This window comes from Apodemus sylvaticus, chromosome 10 (assembly GCF_947179515.1).
Source record: "Apodemus sylvaticus chromosome 10, mApoSyl1.1, whole genome shotgun sequence".
Taxonomy (NCBI): domain Eukaryota; kingdom Metazoa; phylum Chordata; class Mammalia; order Rodentia; family Muridae; genus Apodemus; species Apodemus sylvaticus.
This window is the reverse complement of record NC_067481.1, coordinates 18,451,604-18,474,579: the sequence shown is the minus strand read 5'-3', so window position 1 is coordinate 18,474,579 and position 22,976 is coordinate 18,451,604. Positions and strand designations below refer to the sequence as shown.

General features: G+C 38.6%; 1 protein-coding gene across 5 annotated transcripts in view; it reads right to left on the bottom strand.

Moving 5' to 3' along the window:
- Cdc27 (cell division cycle 27) overlaps nucleotides 1-22,976 on the bottom strand; it is a 44,643-nt gene that overhangs the window by 6,571 nt on the left and 15,096 nt on the right. Inside the window, exons 4-16 of one of the 5 annotated variants that reach the window (XM_052194938.1) lie at nucleotides 20,656-20,781; nucleotides 18,346-18,443; nucleotides 17,576-17,730; nucleotides 17,260-17,471; nucleotides 16,041-16,155; nucleotides 15,224-15,357; nucleotides 12,457-12,556; nucleotides 10,724-10,931; nucleotides 10,035-10,207; nucleotides 7,010-7,162; nucleotides 5,024-5,232; nucleotides 2,913-3,030; nucleotides 183-311 (exon numbers count right to left, since the gene is read on the bottom strand). In XM_052194938.1, the coding sequence (XP_052050898.1) occupies nucleotides 183-311; nucleotides 2,913-3,030; nucleotides 5,024-5,232; nucleotides 7,010-7,162; nucleotides 10,035-10,207; nucleotides 10,724-10,931; nucleotides 12,457-12,556; nucleotides 15,224-15,357; nucleotides 16,041-16,155; nucleotides 17,260-17,471; nucleotides 17,576-17,730; nucleotides 18,346-18,443; nucleotides 20,656-20,781 (1,930 nt within the window). Of the gene's footprint in view, nucleotides 1-182; nucleotides 312-2,912; nucleotides 3,031-5,023; nucleotides 5,233-7,009; nucleotides 7,163-10,034; nucleotides 10,208-10,723; nucleotides 10,932-12,456; nucleotides 12,557-15,223; nucleotides 15,358-16,040; nucleotides 16,156-17,259; nucleotides 17,472-17,575; nucleotides 17,731-18,345; nucleotides 18,444-20,655; nucleotides 20,782-22,976 lie in introns of those variants that run through there. The other 4 variants (XM_052194939.1, XM_052194940.1, XM_052194941.1 and 1 more) reach the window with 4 other exon arrangements.

Below are 22,976 nucleotides of genomic sequence, written 5' to 3'. Positions count from 1 at the left end.
TAACATGTAGCTTTTTATTTGTATTTGTTTTTTGGAGACAAGATCTCTCTATGTAGCCCTGGCTATCCAGGAGCTCACTATGTAAGCCAGGATGGCATTGAAGTTTTTTGTTTTTTTTTTTTTTTTTTTTTTTAAAGAGGCATAATACAGTGTGGAAGAAACTGATAAAAAAAAAATCTCACCTTGTATTTTTCATTTGCAAATAAAACCGAGGCTCTGTGAAATTTGCATAGAGGGTTCTTGGGATCGATAACAATGGCTTTGTTTAGGGTATCCAAAGCCTTCTCAGACTTCTTTAGTGCATGCTGAACCTGTAAGTAAGGTCAGTCTTGATATTAATGAAGAAAGGTAAGAAAGAAGCAAATAATGTAACTCAGAACTATGTTGGAGAATTGTCTTTGGCTTCCAGCAGGTTGTTCTAGCCACCCGCCAGAGCCCTCTGGGTTCTCGAATGAAAGACACACACACACACAAGTTAACTTTGATATGCCTTGATTAACTCAATGGCTAGACACTTCTAATTTTTCCTGAGGCTAGCAAACACCCTTCCTCCCCTCTGGGATTCCTGAGTTAATATCTTTCATTTATTTTTTATTAAATATATTCTTTATTTACATTTTAAATGATTTTCCCTTTCCTGGCCCCCCCCCCCCCCCCGCAAGTTTATATCTTTTCAAATCTTTATTTCACTCCTGCTACCCCAGACCCCCAGGGCCGCCCACGTTCCTGGACCCTTGCATACTGCGGGCCTTTAGCTTTCATTTTTCTCCTTCCCTAGCATGACCATTTTCTCCTCTCTCTCCTGGCCCCTTGCCTGCGCAATCTAAAAGCCCTGCCTCCTTCTTTCTGCCCAGCCATTGTATGGCAAATTTTTTTATTATCGATAGAAGCCAGCTGGGGACTGTGACCCGGCTTTTTGGGAGCTAGAATAAGACAAAGCATTAGAACCAGTCTCCAACATCTCACCTTTTCTGTCCAAATTAAAATAATAAAAATAAAAAAATAAAAAAACTCTTCTCTTAGATATAAATTGAACATAACCATAACAATTATGTAAATTACAAACTACAATATATAATTAATATCCAGTCCATTATAACTGTCAATTAGATAAAGCACTCTATCATCTATCCTAAAGAGCTTACAAGTCTATATCTGAGTTATGAAGATAAAGCTTTTAGAGATGAGGCTGTGTAATCTAACTAGACTGTCTACAGGGGTTTAAGTAATTCATTACCACTACATATGTTGTGCAGAACAGGAATTATTAATGTTTGACTATTTGGTCACTAGTTGGTGGGACTGTTCGGACAGGATCAGGAGACCTGGTCTTGCTGGAGGGAGTGCCACTGAGGGCAGGCTTAGAGGTTTCAAAAGACTACTCTGTCCCCAGTTTCTCTTGTTCCTTTGCTCCATCATCCTGAACTTTAATCCCCTGACACTGTAAGTCAAATTAAACAATTTCTAAGTTGCCTCGGTCTTGGTGTTTTATCACAGCAATAGAAAAATAACTAAGACACTAAGTGATTAACAGATTATCTTTACTTCTCTTCTAAGTCTAGCAAGTGCTCCATTTCAAAGATAGCACTGAGGGCCAGAAAAACTGATCTGTTGATAAAGAGTTTAATCTTAGTTCAATTCCCAGAACCCATATACCCATGTAAGGTAGAAGAAAGAACCAATTTGACTGTCCCATGGCCCTCCCCAATAATAGTAATTTAAAAAAAAGCATTCTGAACTCCAGAGATGTTAAATAATGTCTTATAGGATTAAAACCCAGGTTCTCAGACTTCTAATCCACCACTGGAAGCCTATGATGTTATTCATGTTCAATCAATATTTTTAAAAAGGCTGATTTTGAATTACGTGTGTGTGTGTGTGTGTGTGCACAAATAAACATGAGTGTAGGTGTCTGTGGTGGCCAGGAGCCTCAGATCCTTTGGAGTTGGAATTACAGGTGGTTGTGAGCTGCCCGAAGTAGATGCTAGATACCCAACATGGGTCTTCTGCTTAACCACTGAGACACTTCTCCAGCTGTATGATTTGATCTTTACAGCAGATAATAACCACAAAGTCTAAAAGTAAGTAAAACTTGGTTTTACCCTTCACAAGAAAAGCACTTATCATTTATGCAGATAATACATTTCTAAAGGATGATTATGACTCTAAATATTAACCTGTGTTCAAAGAACTTGTTCATGAATCCTGTGTCACTCAATTACACCTTACAGTTTGGGTTATGTAAAACTGTCTCAAAAGAAACAAAATGAGTTACTGGAGAGATGGTCAATGTTTCTGTCTAGGTGCAGTTTGTTTGGTTCCTAGCATCTACATCAGGTGGCCCCAAACTGCCTATAACACCAGCTTCAGGAGATCTGATGCCTTTGGCTTCTCTGGGCATCTGTAGTTAACACATCCATACACATAATAAAAAAATAAAACAAGTCTTAAGTAACAAAACAAAACATCATTTCACACACACACACACACACACACACACACACACACACACACACACCAAGAAGGAAGAGTATACAAACACACAGGGACTTTCCCAACTCCTCTTTGCATCTGCAGGCAGGTCTCACAGTAATCCTAAGCTGGCCTCAAACTTGCTTTCTTTAATGAGAATAACCTTCAACTTGAGATTCACCTGTTTCTCCCTCCAAGGACTTAAGATTGTTAAGTGTGAGGATGCGCAGTTTTATGCTAAAGACTAAACCATGGCTCCTGAGCCACACCCTCAGTCCCACAAAGCATGTTTCCTCATAAGTCAGAAAGGTGCTGGTTAAGCTGGAAAATACTCTGAGACACTGCTTCATTAACAAAACAGTTCAATTTTCATAGTAACCATTAAGTCACCTAAACTCTTAATTAGGAGGTAACAGAGCAATGTTTACAAAGTTACTTACTACTCCAATGTGGCAAAGTAAAACTGAACTCTGAGGGTTGATATCAAGTGCTTTCTGGAAATGCATTTCTGCGAGGCTGAACTTCTCTTGCTTGTAATAAATCATTCCTAAACCATACCTGAAATTGTAAGAGAGTATGATTTTAAGGACACAAGTTTTGGCTGCTAGTTTAGTTCATCTACTAATAAGACAGTTAGGTTACCTGGCATTTCGATACACAAATGGGAAAAAATAATGTCTTATGGGGAGACAAAAAGTATTAGTCATAATAAAAATCACTGAAACATTTTAGAAGACACATTTTTACAAGTGAAAACAATAAATTACCCAAACAGGCAAAACTATGATAGAGAAGCCACACCTTTAAATTCACCACTCTAATGCAGATGAACAGCTAATTCCTGCAGTGATTATGTATGTAGCACACACTTTGCTAAATTATTCCCTTTTTTTACTTTTGTTTTAAGACAGGGTATCTCTGTGTAGCCCTGGCTATCCTGCCTCACAGAGATCCGCCTGCCTCTGGCTCCGAGGTGCTGGTGTGCACCACCACTGCCTGGCCTAAATCTTTATTTTTTTTAATATGCCTAAACTGGCCTTGAATTCTAGCTCAAGCAATATTCCAGTCTCCTCCAAATAGCTGGGAAACAACTGCATGTTCCACTATGGCTGTCCGGTTCTGGTAAACTCAATTTCTTTCTTTCTCTACACCATACCTTACTGTATATAGACCAATTGTTTATATAGCAATATAATTTACATATTAAATAAAATACTATAATAGGGTGGTTTAAACAAAAGAAAAAATGGGTTGGAGATTGCAGGTTAGAAAAACTCTTCTTCCAGAACATTTTTGTTTTGTTTTTTTAAGACAGGGTTTCTCTGTGTAACCCTGGCTGTCCTGAAACTTATTCTGTAGACCAGGCTGGCCTCAAACTAAGAGATCTACCTGCCTCTGCTTCCCTAGAGCTGGGACTAAAGGCATGTGAAATCACGGAGCTTTTTTTCCTACATGGGTGAAAGTAACACATCTATTCACTGGCTAACTATGTTTAGTTTCTATTGGACTAATGGTTCATAAAATTAAAAAAGAAAGATCAACTTTTCATTATCACCATCTCAAAGGAATAATATAGCACAATTATTTGGAAAGTAAAAATGATTCTATGTATATCTACAAAGGAAGTAGAGTCCACACATCCACCCCAAAAACCAAAACACAACAACAACAACAACAACAACAACAACAACAAAACTTACAATAGAGTTGAAACAGAAAAATATAAGTCTTATATCTGTTTCCTTAAATCACATATCTTTTTGTCTCATTTTGTTATTACTTAATAGTACTTTTTCTTGGTCTCCTAAATTTTTAGACTTACTTACATTTAGAAATGTTCATGCATATATTAATACACTACAGACTTTGATCTTTCCTATGATTTCTTTATATTTTATTATTTATGAATGCTTGGTCTGTGCATTATTTATTTATTTATGAGAGCACATCTCATGCAGCCTAGAGGGGCTGGCCTCCCATTCACTATGTTACCAAAGATAACCCTGAACTTCTGATCCCCATTTCTACCTCACCAGTACTGTAAGCCCAGCACGAGGGACTAAGTCCAGTCAGTACATGTGGTTCAGGGGTAGAATAGAATCCAGGGCTTTATGCCGGTAAGAGGCAAGCCTCAGCTTCTACCTCCAGGTTCCTACTCTGAGTTCCTGTCATGACTTCCTCTGATACAGTAACATGGAAGTGTAAGTCAAATAAACCCTTTCTTCCCTACTTGCTTTTTGGTAATGATATTTACCGCAGTAGTAGTAAACATAACTAAGACACCAGGCATGCATGTGATATACATAATACATACACATATACAAGCACAACAGGCGTATCTACAAAAGTCTTAAAAAGGAAAAAGGCACTCAGTGGTAAAGGTGCCTGTTGCCGAGCCCCGTTCATTCCTGGGAGAGAACCAACCCTTAATGTCATGTTCTAGCCTCCATTGTTGGCTGTGGCTCACACAGCCCATATAGACACAATATACATGTGCAAACAAATTAAATAAATAAAACCATCTTTAGTAAGGCTTTGTCTTTTTACTTACCATGCATTATAATGTCTGGGATTTACTCTTATAGCATTTCGAAAACATGCTAATGCTTTGTCTAGTTCTTCAGTTAACACAAACTCGTGTCCTAGTAGAGTATAGGCATAAGCATAATTTGGATCGACCTGGATAGCTCTTTGGAAGAATTTAATTGCTATATCATGCTCCCTTTGTAGACTGAAACAATTCCCTGCAGCACACCAGGCCTGACAAAACAGAAACAAAAACCAGTAAGTTAAAAGTTTTTATGCTCTATAAAGAAAATTCGTGTCAAAAGTAAAAACTTATGATTTTAATGTTTTTGTATCTGAATTTAATTCTGACCTAAGAAACCATGTGTGGTATGAGTGTGGATTCTTGCTCCCCTTGTCTGAGACAGGGTCTGTGCTGTCAGTTGTGTGCAGTAGGCTAGCTGCCTGCAGGCTCTCAGGGATGTGCCTGTCTCTGCTGTCTCCTCCATGTGTAGGCGCTGGGATGACAGCCGTTTATTCACACCATGGTCGGCATTTATCCACTTATTCACACCATGGTCGGCATTTATCCACTTATTCACACCATGGTCGGCATTTATCCACTTATTCACACCATGGTCGGCATTTATCCACTTATTCACACCATGGTCGGCATTTATCCACTTATTCACACTATGGTCAGCATTTATCCATTTATTCACACCATGCCCGGCTTATATGCTCTAGAGATCCGAGTTCGGCTCTCATGCCAGCATAATCATTTTTACCCATTAAGCCATCTCTCTGACCAAACTTTTATTTTCCTTTTTAACAAAACCAATCCTGTGACTAAAGTCAGGTCTCAGATTTTATTTAGAAGACAAAAAAACCCTGAAGAAATTTAAATTCCTGACTTTTGAAAAACTCTTACTCATACACAAACTCCACATGTGCAGGTCAGAGCAGAATGTTCTTCTTTGACAGAGTTTCTCTGTGTAATCTCGTCTGTCAGTGGACATCAGACAAATCCGCACTTGGAGATTTGCCTGCCTCTGCCTCCTGAGTGTGGAATTAAAGGTGTATGGCATCACAATTGGCTCAAGAGGACAGTATCAGGGAACTGGTTTTTTCCTTCCACTATGAGTTCTTGAAACTCTACTCAGAGCTCCAGATGTGCACAGCAAACTCTCACCTGCTAAGCCATCATCTCACCAATCCCACAGTATCTTTTGAAGTTATCTTACAGACCCTATTTTCTTGATTTTTAAAAAGATGATATATTAATATTAGCATTTGTGTCTTCCTGTGAGTTTGTGCACTTGTGGAGTCTGCAGAGGCCAGATGAGAACAGTAATTTGAATCCAGGTTTATGTGCATTTCACAAAAGTATCACTAAATTCACCTGTCACTCTGGCTGTGGGAGATCCAAGTGGGAGGCTCAGAGTTAAACAGTCTGCCTCTGCCTCCCAGAGTGCTAGGATTACAGGCGTGCGCCACCACTGCCCGGCTGAAGTCCACATAATTTAAGCAATAAATTGACTCTCAAATGTTGTCCCTTAAAATCCAAATATATTCACTAAAGCATATATATATAAGATTAGAGTCCTGTTTTGTTGTCTGGACAGGCCTTCCAAGAACTGAGGTTACAAATCAGGAGTCACCAAGCATGACCTTTTTGCATGTGTGAGAAGAATCTTCTCTTCTCTAAGACAATCTCATTAAGTCCATAATTAGTATCAAACTTGCTGTGTAGTAAAGAATAACTGAACTCTTGTATAATTATATCCTATGATATTTTGCAAAAATGACAAAATTACCTAACAATGCACTTGTCAGAATATATCATTAAGTGATATAGGACTATATTTGTTTTGATGATTAAAAGCTATGCTGGCTGGGGTCAAGGCTGTTAACTCAGAGTTAAGGATTATGTGCCTAGCATACATATCCTTACTGCTGGGTTCCAGACCAGCACTGCACCCAAAAATTGAACAAGTAAAAGAAAGTGACTAACAACTTGCTGGTAGCATACCTCTGGTGAATTCTTATCCATGTCTGTTAAATCTTTTGACAGAACTGAAAGAGCGACATCTTTCTGCAGATGCCAGAGTGTTGTCGAGTAGATCTCCATTCCTTCAACTCTGAAACTCTCAATCCTTCTAACTTCTGAGAATATTCTTTCAGCCTGAAAATAAAGAACTATTACTAGAGGCTAGTGCAGGTTACTGTCTTCACAGAACTGAATTTCCACAAGGATTATGCTTTACATGAATTAATAGCATGAGAAATCATTGTGAGATGTCAAATACCGAGGCACTCCTACTCCAGCTAGCCTCGCTCCTGTGTTTTAACTAGGGATAAAGACATAAAGCCTGGAGCTGGAGAGATGGCTCAGTGGTTACGAGCACTCACTGTTCTTCCAAAGGTCTTGAGTTCAATTCCCAGCAACCACATGGTGGCTCACAACCATCTGTAATGGGATCTGACACCCTCTCTTCTGGTGTGTCTGAAGATAGCTACAGTGTACTCATATACATAAATCTTAAAAAAAAAAAAAAAAAAGACATGAAACCTGAAAAGAAGTTTCTATAAAAAAAGACAAAGATGGGGCTGGATCTTTGATGGGGCTCAGAGAAAAAGAACACTGGCTGCTCTGCATTGGACCTGGCTGTGGTTGGCAGCTTTTAACTATCTGGAATTACAGTTCCAGGGCATCCAACATCTTCTTCTGGTACCAGGTACATGTGTGGTACACATAAATACATGCAAACACATAAGATATAATTTTAAAGAGAGAGACAGGGAGAGAGGGAAAGAGACAGAGAGACAGAATATCAACTGAAAAGCTGAGTTGAAATTTTTAGAGGCTAAAAAGGTGAACGGCTGCCAAGCCTACGGCACACGAGTGATGACCAACACTGAGCACCGCGCCTGCTCAGGTACAGCACCCATAACCCTTTCTAAGGCCTCCCCATAGCCAACAGATCACTTTTTTTCTCTCTCCAAATATTTACAGGTTCTAGGACTGTGCTTCTTATAAACTTTATGTGTCGCGTAATTTTGACCCTTTAGTAAGTTCAAAATGTCCAAAGTTGTGGTTCAGAAGGACTATGTGGGTTATGGGTAATGAAGCTGACAGAGACCAAGGAAAGAAGTGCTGTCTGTTTTATGTGTTGGGCACCCGAGAGGCAGAAGAGCCTGTCAGAGCCCTGGAGATGGAGTGAAGGACCCCTGGGGGCCAAGTGTGGCCGCTGGACCTCTGTGGGACTGGACCTCTGCAAGGACAGCAAGCACTGTTCGCTGCTGAGCCATTCTCCAGCCCTGGGAAAGGACATTTATAAAACTGGGAACTTTTGCCCCAAACACAATGAATGATCTGTCATGTAGAATCAGTATGCTTGCTGTCAGTTCCCTCAAATCTCTTTAAATGTTGTGAGCGCTTCTAAAAGAAATAGGTTATATAACATAACAAAGAAATTAGCCACACAAGATACCTTTTGGCTTCAAAAATTTCAAAAGCTATTGTCACCCTTTAAAATCAATTATCAGCTAGGACTGAATACAAAGCAACAGGACTAGAAAGCTGAAGCTAGCCTGGGCCATAAAGTGAACTCAAGTTGGGCCTCGACTACATAGCGAGACCTTGTCTCAAAGATAAAATAAAAAGCCTGGTGGTGGCATTGCATGCCTTTGGTCCTAGCAATTGGGAGGCAGAGGCAGGCAGGTGGATCTGAGTATGAATCCAGCCAGGGTTAAACAGAAAAACCTTTCTTAAAACAAAACAAAACAACCCCTAAAACCCAAAAAACAAACTAAACTCCACAAGTGATTATGACCTATGAGAAGAAAAAAGAAACTAATAATTAAGTTGAAGGACAGATGATGGGGCTCCCTCTGTTGGTAAGGCTTAGAGTGTATGGAGCCCTGGATTCAACTCCTCCCTGGGTTCCTAAGTCAGGGATGGTAGGAGACATCTGTAATTCCATAATCGAAGAGGGAAGGGAAGGGAAGAGAATCAGGAGTTAGAGTAATCCTGGCTTAAAGAGTTCAAGGACAGCCTGGCCTACATGAGGCCCCACCTCAAAACCAAAACCAGCCAGGTATGGTGGTATATGCCTTCAATCCCAGCATTGGGAAGATGAGCCTGGTCTATATAACAGGTTCCAGGCCAGCCAGAGCTACAAGGTGAAAAGATTCTGCCTCAAAGAAAAAAACCCCTGTTATTAGGACATTGATAGTTAATTAAATATAATATTCTTCATAGCATTAAGTTTATAAAGCATGCTAAATGCCAAACATTCAGATCAGTGTATAATTCTGTATATACTGTAGAAAGAATTTATATTGATTGTTCTCTAAAATCCTTTTCAAGGAAGCCCACTAAGTTAAGATTTAATCTGGAAAAAAAAAAAAAAGAACCTCAAGTGAAAAAACACCTTCATAAGATCCTCTGAATGATTGAATGACATTTTCTTAATTAGTGATTGTGCGCTGTGCCACCCGTGGGCTGGTGGTCCTGGGATCTATAAGAAGACAGCCTGAGCACGAGGAGCAAGCAGCAACCCCCCATGGCCTGTGCATCAGCTCCTGCCTTCTCGGAGTTCCTGCCCTCACTGCTCTAGTTTTATTTTTTTAAAGATTTATTTTAGAGTACATTGTAGCTGTCCTCAGACACACCAGAAGAGTGCACTGGACTCCATTACAGATGGCTGTGTGCTCCATGTAGGTGCTGGGATTTGAACTCAGAACCTCTAGAAGAGCAGCCAGTGCTCTTAACCGCTGAGCTGAGACATTTCTCCAGCCCCTCAGTGCTTCTGATGATGAACTAACTGTTCTATGGAACTGTGAGCAAAATAAACCCTTTTCTCCCCAAGCTGTTTCTGGTCATGATGTTTCACCAGAGCAATACTAATCCTAACTAAGACAATTATATATACTAGGAAAATAATTATATAAACATCACATAATAAATTAGTAAATGTTAGCCTTTAAGATCAAGCCTTAAGCATGAAAGTTAAATTAACTCTAGAAAGATATATGCATCTTTGTATACTTACCTGCATATATTCTGAAAGTTCAAAATAAGCCCGTCCAATCTGGCACAAGACCCAACCAGTACTGTAGTGGTGAGAAGGTAGGTGGCTCAAAATATTTATAGCTTCTTTGCAGTTGTATGAACACAAAGCTAAATAACCTTTTCCCATTTCACGAAGAAGGCTCATCAAACCTTCTAGGAGAAAACAATATGATAAGCAAAGGAGAAATACATATAACTTTGGTTTTCTAAAACTACAAATTATTCCTTTAAAAAAAATTCCAGTATTTGGGCTGACAAGATTGCTTTGTAGTTAGAGGTTCTCGCCTGATGCCCTGAGTTTGATCCCTGGGACCCCACACAGTGCATAGACACTCACTCTTTCTCACTAAATGAAATAAAATAAAATGTAATTAAGTTAAAATTTTGTTTACGGGGACTCAGTTGTTAAAGGCATTTTGTGTCCAGTTGCCAGTATTTACAGCCACCTGCCAGTCCCGCCCCATGGGATTAACACCCTGTTCGGGCTTCTTTGGGGATAAACAAATCCACAGAGACAGATAAGAGACACAAATTTTAAAACATAAAAATATCCATTAAAACAATTTTTAAAGCCAGTATTAATCTAAAAACAATCAGGCATGAAGAACTTAAAGTTAGTATAAAATAAAGCAGAAGCACAGGAAGTAGAGTAAGCATGTACAAACAGACCTGCTGCTGCCTTCTGAAGATTAAATGCCTGGATCTGAGGTGTGATTGTGGTTATTTTCCCTTCTGAAATGATAGAAGAGTCCAATTTTGTAATTTCCAGACTATCGTTTATGTTGGGTTGAGTTATTCCTCCTTTATTAGTTTTACTTTTTGTTTTTCTGTTTGGGATTTTAGGTGGAAACTTCATTTTTAACTTTTTGCTATTCTCCTGTAAAAAGGAATAAAATTCCAGGCTTATCATACTCGTTCTTCTAGATGTCTCCATTAACATTTCTTACAAGTACTACACAGAAAAGAATGCATAATCCTCATTAATTTTTTTGTTTTGCTCACCAGAAATTTTATAAAAACCAGTCTTTAAAACCAATTTTTTGTTTGTTTTTTGTTTTGAGACGGGGCTTTACTTTTTTGGCCTATATTGACCTGGAACTTGAAGCAATCTTGCTTTACCCTCCCAAATCTTGGAATTACAGGAATGAACCGGCATACCAAGAGTCATTTCATTTTCAATGTAGCAGTACATTGCCCAACTAATAGTAACTGAGGTCAGTCTGCACCAAGGGCAGATCTTTTCTGAAAGTGTATCACATTCTCATTTAGTATTTGAAAATAAAGAAATGCAACACTAATTATATCAAAGCACTACCATCACATTATATAAAAACACAAAAGCACTGGGATGTGTGAAAGGTAAATTATTCATGTCAGTCAGCAGACCAAGACAAAAAAGGTACCCTCATCTTCTTTGCTTTTAACTTTAAAACAATTACTCTAGACAGATAGTAATAAGGCTGACTTCCCACTCATTCTTTCCTCAGTGATATGTACCATAAACCCAATTGACATTTTCCAATTTTATATGAATTCTTTTGCATGTGTATATATAGAGCTGTGTAATTTATCAAAGGCATTTGTGCAAACAACCATAATAGTTATGATATAGAATTATTCTTCTAGAATGAAGAAATTCATTTGCAGGCTGGAGAGATGGCTCAGTGGTTAAGAGCACCGACTGCTCTTCCAGAGGTCCTGAGTTCAAATTCCAGCAACCACATAGTGGCTCACAACCATCTGTAATGAGATCTGATGTCCTCTTCTGGTGAGCATGAAGACAACTACAGTGTACTCATATATAATAAATAAATAAATCTTATAAAAAATAAATTAAAAAAAAAGAAAAATCCATTTGTACTATTTAAATTGTTGCACTTTTCCTCCAGTCTATTTCCTGAAAAAATAAAAACCCACTAATATTTTTATTATGATTTTTTTTTTGGTGTTTTTGGATCTGTTTTTTTCGAGACAGGGTTTCTCTGTATAGCCCTGGCTGTCCTGGAACTCACTCTGTAGACCACGCCGGCCTCGAACTCTGAAATCCGATTGCCTCTGTCTCCCAGAGTGCTGGGATTACAGGCGTGCGCCACCACCATCCAGCTATGATTTTTTATTATGATTTTCAAGACTGACATGTTTACCTAGGAGAGTCACAAAAATTATAGCTAAGTTCTCCAAATAAGAAATTATTTAGTTCAGCATGGTGGTGCATCCCTATAATCCCAGCACCCTAGAAGGTAACTAAGGCAGGAGGACGGCAACTTCCAGACCAACATGATCTATATAACGAGCTCTCTAAAAAAATTAAAACAAAACCCTTTATTTTAGATGAAGTTAGGAATGAACAGAAATTTCAGCATAGGAAGTTTTAAATAAACAAGACATGCAGAAATCCTTACCTTGGTTGTAGAACTGTCACTAGTGAAAAGGCGGGAACTTCTTCGAGGCAATGCGTTTGGGGGAGATGTAATAGTGGGGCTCAATACCTGAGGTGTTGTACTAAAAAACAAAGACATTTGTTAACCTTTAACATTTGGCTTACGGCCATTATCTATTTTCCCAATTCTGCTTCATTGAAATATGCATTCATCATATAAATATTCTAAAACTGGTCTTTTGGTTAGTTTCTTTTGGGTGTCTATGAAGACTCAGGATTTTAAAACTTCCTAGGCTAGAGGGGATGGTTCCCTGGGGAAGAGTACTCGATGCTCTCCCACAGGACTCAAGCTTTGCTCCTAGCATCCTTGTTAAGTGGCTCACAATTGCCAGTAAGTCTACTTCCAGGTGATGCATGCACTCCACACACACACACACACACAAAACCCCACAATAACAGTATATATATAGGCAACTGTCTAGAGCACATGTTAGCAACTACAAAATGTTAAATAAAATATGGTATCTGTCAATAAACAATAAATATTAGAAAAATAAACAAAAATTACTAGAATAAATAAATGCAACTAACTAAAACAAAGGCTTATTCTATTTAGACAAGATTATATTACCTGTGCACAGATTTATTTGAAATGCAAACCATAAGAACTCTACTTTAGAGCTGGAGAGATGGCTCAGCAGTTAAGAGCACTAATTGCTCTTCTGAAGGTCCTGAGTTCAAGTCCTAGCAACCACCTGTAACAAGATCTGATGCCCTCTTCTGGTGTGTCTGAAGGCAGCTACAGTGTACTTACATATAATAATAAATAAATCTTTGGGCCAGAGTGAGCAGGTCTTGAATTCAAATTCCCAGCAACCACATAATGGCTCACAACCATCAGTACAGCTACAGAATACTCATATAAAATAAATAAATAAATAAATAAATCTTTAAAAAGAAGAGAGAAAGATTTATTTATTTTCGTGACAGGGTCTAACTATGTAACTCTGGCTGTCCTGGAACTCATTATATAGTGCAAGCTGTCCTCCAACTCAGATATCTGCTTGCCACTGCCTCCCAAGTACTGGAATTAAAGGTGTGCACTTCTATACCCAGATTTTTCTATTTTATGAATATGTACCAGTGCCTGCATGTACATACATGCACCACAGGTAGCTAGAAGAGGGCATTAGATTCCCTAAAAGTACAGTTACAGGTAGCTGTAAGCCACCCAAAGTGGGTGCTGGAAGAGAAGCCAGACCCTCTGCAAGAACAGCACGTGTTACCCACCGGGCCATCTCTCCAGCACCAAGGATTCTATTCTTAGAATGCAATTCAACCTAGTTGGCCGAGGTAGTAATAATACTTGCAATCCCTATACTAAGGGAAGTCGAGACAGACAGACGGTTCTCAATTCTAGACCAATCTAAAATGCATACCTTGCCTCAAAAACAAAACAGAATAGAACAACAGAAAACAGTAAACTTAAAACTTGAAATGATCTAATTAAGACGGGGTAGGGGTTTCAAGCGGACAAGGAGAGGCGGCAATGAAGGGGTCTGAGGCCACAACGGAGACGGCAGGGCACCTCCTCAGCATGCACAAAGCCCTAGGTTGAACTCCAGGTATGAACTTGGTTATGTTGCACTGACTGCAATCCTAGCATTTTGGAGGTGGAGGCAGGTGGATTAGTAGTTTAAGGTCATTCTCAAGATACATAACAAGTTTGCAGCCATCCTAGGATACATGAGATCCTATATAAAAGGGGGAAGGCAAGAAGTTCATGGACTAAATCCTTCATAAAGGTAATTCTATAGTTATCTGTCTGGGTTTCTCAACACTTGGCAAAGCAACCCTAGAGACAAAAGAATTTTATTTTAGGTCACAAGTAGATTATGGTGGGTTGGTAGATGTCATTAGCAGCAGAAGCTCTAGAAAGGTGCCCACTTTGCAATCATAAATCAGGTCTCTCATTGAACCCAAAGTTCACTCTTAGGCTAGCTGCATCCTCCTGCCTACACCCCTTAGTACGGGGGTTACAGATGAGAACCTGCCTCGCTCCTTCACAAGCAAGCAGTAATAACTGCCCTGCAAAACAAAAAACCCCAAGTCAACTACTCAGTCAAGTTGTTCTTATATCAAGACTCTGGGCAATCACAGTCTGCAAGCTGTACTCCTGATTAGAACCCTAACATTACAGGTATATTGATTCCTTTAAGATAGTTAAGACTGTAAGTATAACTGTGACAGTTTTAAGGCTTCTGTATCTGAAGTTCCATTTTATGACTGGTGTGCAGAAACAATGGGTGGAGAGAATGGAATCTATATTTGCTGTGTGTGCTGGCACACATCTTTAATCTCAGCCATTGGGAAGACAGAGGAAGCTAGACCTCAGCTTGGTCTATACAGTTAATTCCAGGACAGCCAAGGACTACATAATATAGACTCTGCCTCAAAAACAAAACAAACAGCTGTGGTGATACATGTCTTTATTTCTAGCACTAGGAAGGTAGAGACAGGCCTCAGTTTGAAGCCAGTCTGGTCTACAGAGTTCCTGGACAGCTAGGGCTAACACAGAGAAACTCCTGAATGCCCCCCCCCAAAAAAAACTCCACAAATAAAAAAATAAATGAATAAATAAATAAATACACACATAAATAAATTCAAACAAACACTATAAAAATGTGTTTTTATATGTGTACTTGCTCTAAAGGTCAAGTGTCTATGAACAAAATAATTTTGAAGGAGCATATATATTACTTTGATGAAATAGACACCATAATAAATACCTTGTTTGTGGGCCAGAACTTTGTGTTTGTGCAACAAGTACTGGTGTGACTTCTCGACTATTTCCACTCTGTGAGAAGACAGACTTTGTTCCAGTTTGGCCCATTCTTGCAACAGACTGTAAAACACAGAAAGTCTAGGGTTTGTGATTACAGATTGCACTGCAAATGATAAAAAGTCACTATGATGCCCCCATCTACACTCTCTCCATGAAAACAGCTCAGAATAGTTAATGCCACCCTAAACAATCATTATCAACACTACATTGTGTTAAAAATTTTAAGACAGCTATTACTTTCAATATTTATTAATTAATTTGCTAAATATAAAGACAATGAAACAGCAAGATTTTATACTATTCCTTTTGTACTTAGTACAACAGTTAACTGAGGAGATTAAAAAAAAATCCCCTGGTCCCTTCCTAAATTATAAAGATTCTGCTTCTTTGCATCACCATTTCTTCCTACTTCTAATTTTTTTTTTAAATTTCTGCTTGCTTAGAAGGGGAAGAAGAAGAAAAAAAAAACTCTGTTTGCCTCTTTTGACATAATTGTTCAATGTGACAGAAACAATCTTAATTTAGCTTATGGACATTTATATAACTAGTTATTGAAAAGAACTAGATATATAAGTTGAAAAAGCCAACATCCATGAGTCTGATACAGATGTTAGGCTATGTATGATAAGGACAATCTTTTGTGGTCTGGTCAGTAACTCTAAGGAAGTAGTAATTATAGAAAGTTGGATTCTCTTAATAGGTTGTAGTTTTAAATACGCTTCTTTAATCAATATCCAAACTACATTTCACACAGAAAATACCTTTTTTGTAGGTGCTCCGGTGGGTGGCACGTCAATTACAGAAGGTGTATTAGTGTAGTTTTGTAAATAGGATCCATCTCCAGGACTTGGGGTTTCTAATGGCAAAATCCCAAAACTGAGAAGAGGTTGAAATCAAGGTGTCAAAAAGTCATCAAGGCATATATAAAGCAGCAGTATACTTAAATTAGAAGGTCTAAAAGGAAGAGAATGGCAAATCAGTCTTCAGGGCAAAGAGGACCTGAGGGGCAGATTTAATATGAGCTGTGAATGTAGAGGACTCCACCCCCCCAGAACCACAGAGAAGGCACAAGGACCTGAAGAGAACAGTGGCTACTGATCTTCGACACAGACTGCCTGTTTAAAAGCTAAGATCCAAGGGATGAAAATGAATTCCAGTTCTGGAATAATGGAGACTAAGTTCTGGAGAATACTGGCAATTACTTAATAATTATCAACAGTCACCCACTGGTCTCTGCAGATGCCCTAACCAATCTCCTGGTCATACTATTTTAATAGCTTTCCGGCCTTTCTATTCTTTCATGAGTTTTGTTTAATAGTTGATATGTTTGATAGGTATCCTTTGTGATGTATTATTGTATACATATATAATATACTTTTGACAACATATTTTCCAATGATAAGTGTCAATTCCTCCACCATGTTTTATAAAAGAGCTGTAAATACTGATATAACCATACCATAAACATACATTTGGGAGGATTCACTGCTATCTGTAGATGCACAGCCATAAAGATTGTGTCTTTTAATACATATACTAACTGATGCATATTTAAAAAGCTTTAATATTCTTCCTCTGATTAACTTTGAGAAAGATTATCACATAATCATATAAGCTTAACCTTCTACCTCATAGCTGAGGATGACCTTGAACTTCTGACTTTCCTGCTTCCACCTCCCAAGTACTAAAATTGCATGCATCTGACACTGCCCAGCTTACACAGTGCTGAGAATTGAGCTGAGCTTTGTGCATGCTGTACAAGCATTCTATCCACTGAGCTCCACTCTCACCCGTTTAATATTTAACTCAAAAATTTTACAGATGTATTCTGTTTCTTTTACTTCATTTTCTGAAAACAGAATGCCACTCTGTCATACTGATTTGAGATGCTGTTTAAATTAACTTATGTGATTAATGATAGGATTCACTAAAGATCATTTACATATTAGAATACATTTTAAAATATCTTGGGTGACTTACCTTGGGGTTAATGGGCTAAGAGCAGTTGGTCCTCCTAATAAACTTCGACCAGTTTTTGGTTTATTTTGAACCTGTTTAGATAATATGGAAGTACCAGTTCCAAGGGGGACGTTATCTGGTGAAATTACAGCTGAATCAATGTAAGACACGGAGGAATCTGTATTCAAGGAGTACTTTGAATTGGAAGATTCTAGGTTCAGTCTGTTTAATTCCTGAAACAGAAATGTTCTACCATGTCACTTATGACACACTGTTTAGTTCCATTCGTTCTTGTGGGCTTTCAGAACACTTTGAACATTAGAAAAAATGCACTTACAATTGTGTCTTGGGGTGTTTCTGTAAGGACTGTCTCAGGCTGTCTGTGAGATAGACTGTGATTAGATACTAGAGTTGTACAAGTGTTGGGAAGACAACTGCTAAAATTCTGTAGAGATGTTAATTTAAATGTTTGGTCAGGATCTGGCTTCTCACCTGTGAAGATGGAAAAACAAAACACAACAAAAGACTTGCCTCTGAGGGAATAGTCTCTTTTCAAGTACACATAATTAAGTGCAAATAAAGCCTTGGAGTTTCAAAATTCTCCTGCCCACTTATGTAATCAATCTTACCTCGAAAAAGTCCAATCGTTAATTTATTGTGGAAGTTAACCCTTAAATTAAAGATGTACATGTGGGAAATAAACTAAATAATTTTAAATACCATAAGTCAGGGCCAGCAAGAAGGTTTAGTGGGTAAAGGCATCTGCTGTCCAACCGGAGAGCCTCTGAGTAAATTAAGATTCGTTTTGAGATAGAGTTGCCTGCAAGCCTGCCTGCTCTTGAAGCTGAATGCAGCTTAAACTGGCAGTAAACTTAAGATCCTCTAGTCAGGGACAGTGGTAAACGCCTTTAATCGCAGCATTTGGAAGGCAGATGCAGATGATCTCTGCAAGTTCAAGGTCAGTCTGGTCTACAGATAGAGTTCCAGGACAGGCACAGCTACACAGAGAAAACCCAAACTCAAAAAATATAAAACAAAACAAACACAAAGGAAAAATAGAAAAGGGAAAGAAAGAGGAAGAACCTCCCACCACCTCCATGAGCTTACCTATTTCACATAACGATTCAAAGGGAGACCAGAGGAAAGGATTTAAACTAAGGCTCTTTTGGTAACATTCTGATCCTTTGGCAAGCCGATCTGTCTTGCTGTGGAGAGAAACAATGGATTAAACAAACTATAAGCCCCAAAGCTTTTCATATAATTTTTGATATAAAAACCAGGTAAATTTAATATAAATTCTTACAGCACTCTTTTTGATGCTTCCCTAAATTCTAAATTTCTAAAAGCAATAAAAGTCTTAAGTAGCAAATCAATTCATGGGTATTAACATGAATTAATTAATATTAATCCAAAGGTAAGGAAAAGAAAAATACAGGGGCTGTGGCACAAGCACCTGTGTTCAAACCTCAGCACCCGGCCGCCGGGCAGTGGTGGCACACGCCTTTAATGCCAGCACTTGGGAGGTAGAGGCAGGCGGATTTCTGAGTTTGGGGCCAGCCTGGTCTACAGAGTGAGTTCCAGGACAGCCAGGGCTATACAGAAAAACCCTGTCTTGGAAAAACCAAATCCAAAACAAAAAACAAAAACAAAAAACAAAATACAAAAAGGTAAGGTAGAATGATGTAGAAAGATAACCAACATCTCCTCTGGCCTTAGTGCAAACATGCTGTACACAGCAAGTAAGTTCATTAAAAGGAAAACCCCAATGAAACCTCAATGCCTGAGGATTGACCTAAACTCCTGTGACTGTCCTACAGTTGCTTTTGGCAATTCTAAAATATGAATATTTTTCTATCTAACCCAATCATATTTTAAAAGAATTTCTATATTTTCCTTTAAGATTTTTTTTAACACCCCCATCACTCCCTGTAAATCATTATTGCCTTCAAACATCTACTTTCTTTGAGATGTCACCTTATAGAAAAGAAATGACTCTTTTGCTCTCAGCTCTCTTCTAGGTACTTTCTATTACTCCTTCCTTTCACTCAGCACTAAGGACGGTACCCCAGGCTTGTTGCGTTATGCTGCCACTGAGCCTTTTCTTCTTAACCAAACCTTACCATCCTCTCACTTGATCAAAGCATTTCCCAAACCTTATTACAATACCTTTTTATAATAATAAAAAATTTCATCTACTATTTCTTCCTTCTCCATCACAAGATTTCAGTTGCTTCCTTTAATATTCCCAGGACCAAGTACTTACTGGGTTCAGCTATAATGGGAGAACCTCAAACAATTCATTTTGAATGAATGACAAAAATAATCATAGTTGGATGATAGCACCCAAGCTCATGTTTTGTTTTACTTTGTTCATTTTTCAGACAGTTTCTCTGTGCAGCCGTGGCTGCCTTGGAACTCAGAGATTCACCTGCCTTCACCTCCCAAGTGCTGGGACTAAAGGCGTGCACCACTACTACCTGGCTTTCAATTCCATTTTTAAGTAAGTAAAGATACTATCTTTCTTTATTCTAGTTCACAAATGTGGTATGAATGATTTGACATCACCTGAAAATAACCCACTATTTACCCAGATAATTTATTCTACACAAAAAGCTATTTTAAGTTTATTTATTGTTTGAGAAAGAACCTGACTATGTACCCCTGAATGGCCCAGAACTCACCACATAGACCAGGCTGGCCTTAAACTCTGCTTCCTGAGTGCTGAGATTAAAGGCATACACCGTCATACCTGGCTACATTTTTTTTTTCCTTTTTAAAGCAGTTTCTTTTTTTATTTTTATTTTTGGAGAAAAGTAGGCTTTAATCACATCTCTTATAATGTATAACAGACACAGTGAAAGTGAATGGCATTTATTACGTGTAAAAAAACCCCATGGGCAGTTTTGAATCTTCTATTTTTCTACTCCGAAAGTTTTTTAAAACAGGAGTTAAAAAAAAAAAGAATATAAATGAAAAAAAAAAAAAAACAGGAGTAAGATCCACGTTACTATTATATAGTAATTCTGAGTTCATGCATGTTAAAAATTCTTGTTACACACTTCAAAGGTTATATATTGGAAGAAAATAATACTTAATTTGTATGACTGAAACCTGCCTTCAAGACTCTTTCTAAGGAGAAGCAATGACATTTAATATTAGGGAAAAGAAACCACTCCCTTCCTCCAGTGATAAGAACTGGCTACAGCTGCCGCAGCTATTATCACTAAGTAGGCTGAGCAGGGGGAAAATGAATCAACAGCCTTACTAGTTAACAGACAATGAGGTCATGATGGGAAAGGTTACAACTACAAAGCCAACCTGTGTCTGTAACATCACTACAGGCTATATCAAAATGGGCACAGTCCAGAGCACTGCTGCTCAGGAGACTTCCTGTAGTCTTGAGTCACTCACACTTACCAATATACATGTCCCAACAAGGAAAGAGTGAAGCAAGCTGAATCCCCAAACTCAGTGACAAGGTCGTCATGGCTTTTTTGCTTATTAAACACTCCACCAGATAAGATCTGTTCCCCTTCTGCAAGCCTTTAAAATATAAATTTATTTTAATGTCAATATAAAAAGCACTTCATGAAGCTATCTTTCATTATCATTTGAGTCTAACGACAGACACAGTGAAAAGTGAATGGTACTCTTAGAACAGTGGCAATCGTGAACTTAAGAGACATTCGGAAGTTAGAGATTTATGATCTTAAATTCTCGGTCCTGCCTTTAAACCAGAACTCATTAAAATTTAACTGCTATATGGACAATTCTAGTTTGAGCAGCATTATGTATTATTCATACTAATGAGGCTTTATTTAAATATACCTCATTACTAGGCTGAACAATGTTTCAAAGTTAAAATGGATGAATTAAAAAACAATTGTTCTTCTCAAAAACCAAATACTAAATTGCATTCAAGAACAAAAGAATCACTTTTATTACAAGTGTTAAGATTTATTGGGGAGGCATGCACAAGTCACCAGTCATAGCAGTACCTGTGGCGGTCAGAGGACAGCTTGCAGGCTGGGTTCTCTCTTACCTCATACATCAGGGGATCAAACTCAGTGTGTTAAGTTTGGTAGCATTTGGCAGCAAGTGCAATGACCAGCTAAAACCTCTCTGCTAGCCCCATTATGTGGAATTATCTAATATACCACGTACTATGAATACCTTTAAACCTCAGTGATATTTTTTTCTTTTTTTCATTAAAAAAAGGTTAATTTTTAAGATTTCAACATTAAAATCTTTGGAGGAAGAGAGAGGGAGAGGGAGAGGGACAGAGAGAGGGGAAGGGGAGGGAGAGGGAGAGGGAGAGGGAGACAGTGTTTCTTCATAGCCCTGGCTGTTCTGAAACTATGTAGATCAGAATGGCCTTGAACTCACAAGAAATCCACCTGCTTCTGTTTTTCTGCAATCCTGCTAGGATTAAAGGCATGTGCTATTACCCGCCCAGCAAAATTTTTGGATTTTTAAATAATCTAGTAATAAATAGCTAATTCAATTACCCTTTATGGGGCTTGGTCTGGTGCTGCTTGTATTCAAATGACAAATTCTGTACTCCAAGACCTGGTTGCTCCAAGATAAGCAGATCCTAAGGCATACTGGCTTTGTTGTGGAGACCTTGCCCCACATTACCACCTGCTGGTTAATAAGGATGCTCACAGCCTGGGCTGGGCAGGACAGAAGGGGCAGAGCCGGAGGAGGGAGAAGCCATAGATACCATGATGTGGGTGGGCTACCTGTGGGAGTAGGAGCAGCCCATAGGGGCACATGACATGTGACACCTCAAGATTAATGGGAAGCAGACAAAATAGCATAAAGGGATGACATCTGCCCAGCTCTAGTGCCTTAAGGCTTATTATAAATATCAAGATTATTGTATATTTTATTTGGGAACTAAATAACCTACAGTGGGGTAGAAAACTCCCAAATAATATTTACCACAACACTTAAAGTTAGTTGCTAGACAAATAGCATAGCTACTTACATGGCAATTTTATGAAACTTACCTGTAACCTCTATATACAATCTACAAACAAAACACACACACATGGAGTCCTGCTGTAGTGGCGCATGCCTTTAATCCCAGCATTTAGGAGGCAGAGGAAGGTGGATGTCTGAGTTTGAAACCAGCCTGATCTACAGAACAAGTTCCAGGACTGCCAGGACTACACAAAGAAACCCTGTCTTGGAAAAACAACAACTTCAACCTCAAGAAAACCAAGATAAAACAAAAAACAAACAAAAAAATTCAACACATATGTGAGACTAAATATCTGTTTAGACACTTTTGCCAGTATTTCATCTGTAGTCCCACCTGCCACCAGCTCTGGAATATGGTCAGATGACTTAGCTTTAACGGTAGTGACACTTCGGTATGTCCCTTACTTTGAGTGGTAGAGGTGGGCAGTAACTCTCCAATGATCTCAAAAGGACACCGTGTGTCACCTATCCTAGTGAACTGCCATGTTTCTAGGCTTGTTTAAAGTGCCTAACCACGAGAGCTGAGCCAGAGAAATGAGCCTTAGGATCACTTTGGAAGCTGGGAAGAATCAGTCACAACTTAAACTTCTCTTAAATTGCATTATTGTGAGACTCACAATGTAGCTCAGCTAGTTTTGTTTGACAGTCCCAGGAACTGAATCCAAAGTCACACACATGCTAGGCAAGTGCTTTACCACTGCGCCAGAGCCCTGTGTGAGAGTGACTGTCTAGCTTTTATGAAGATGAAGCCT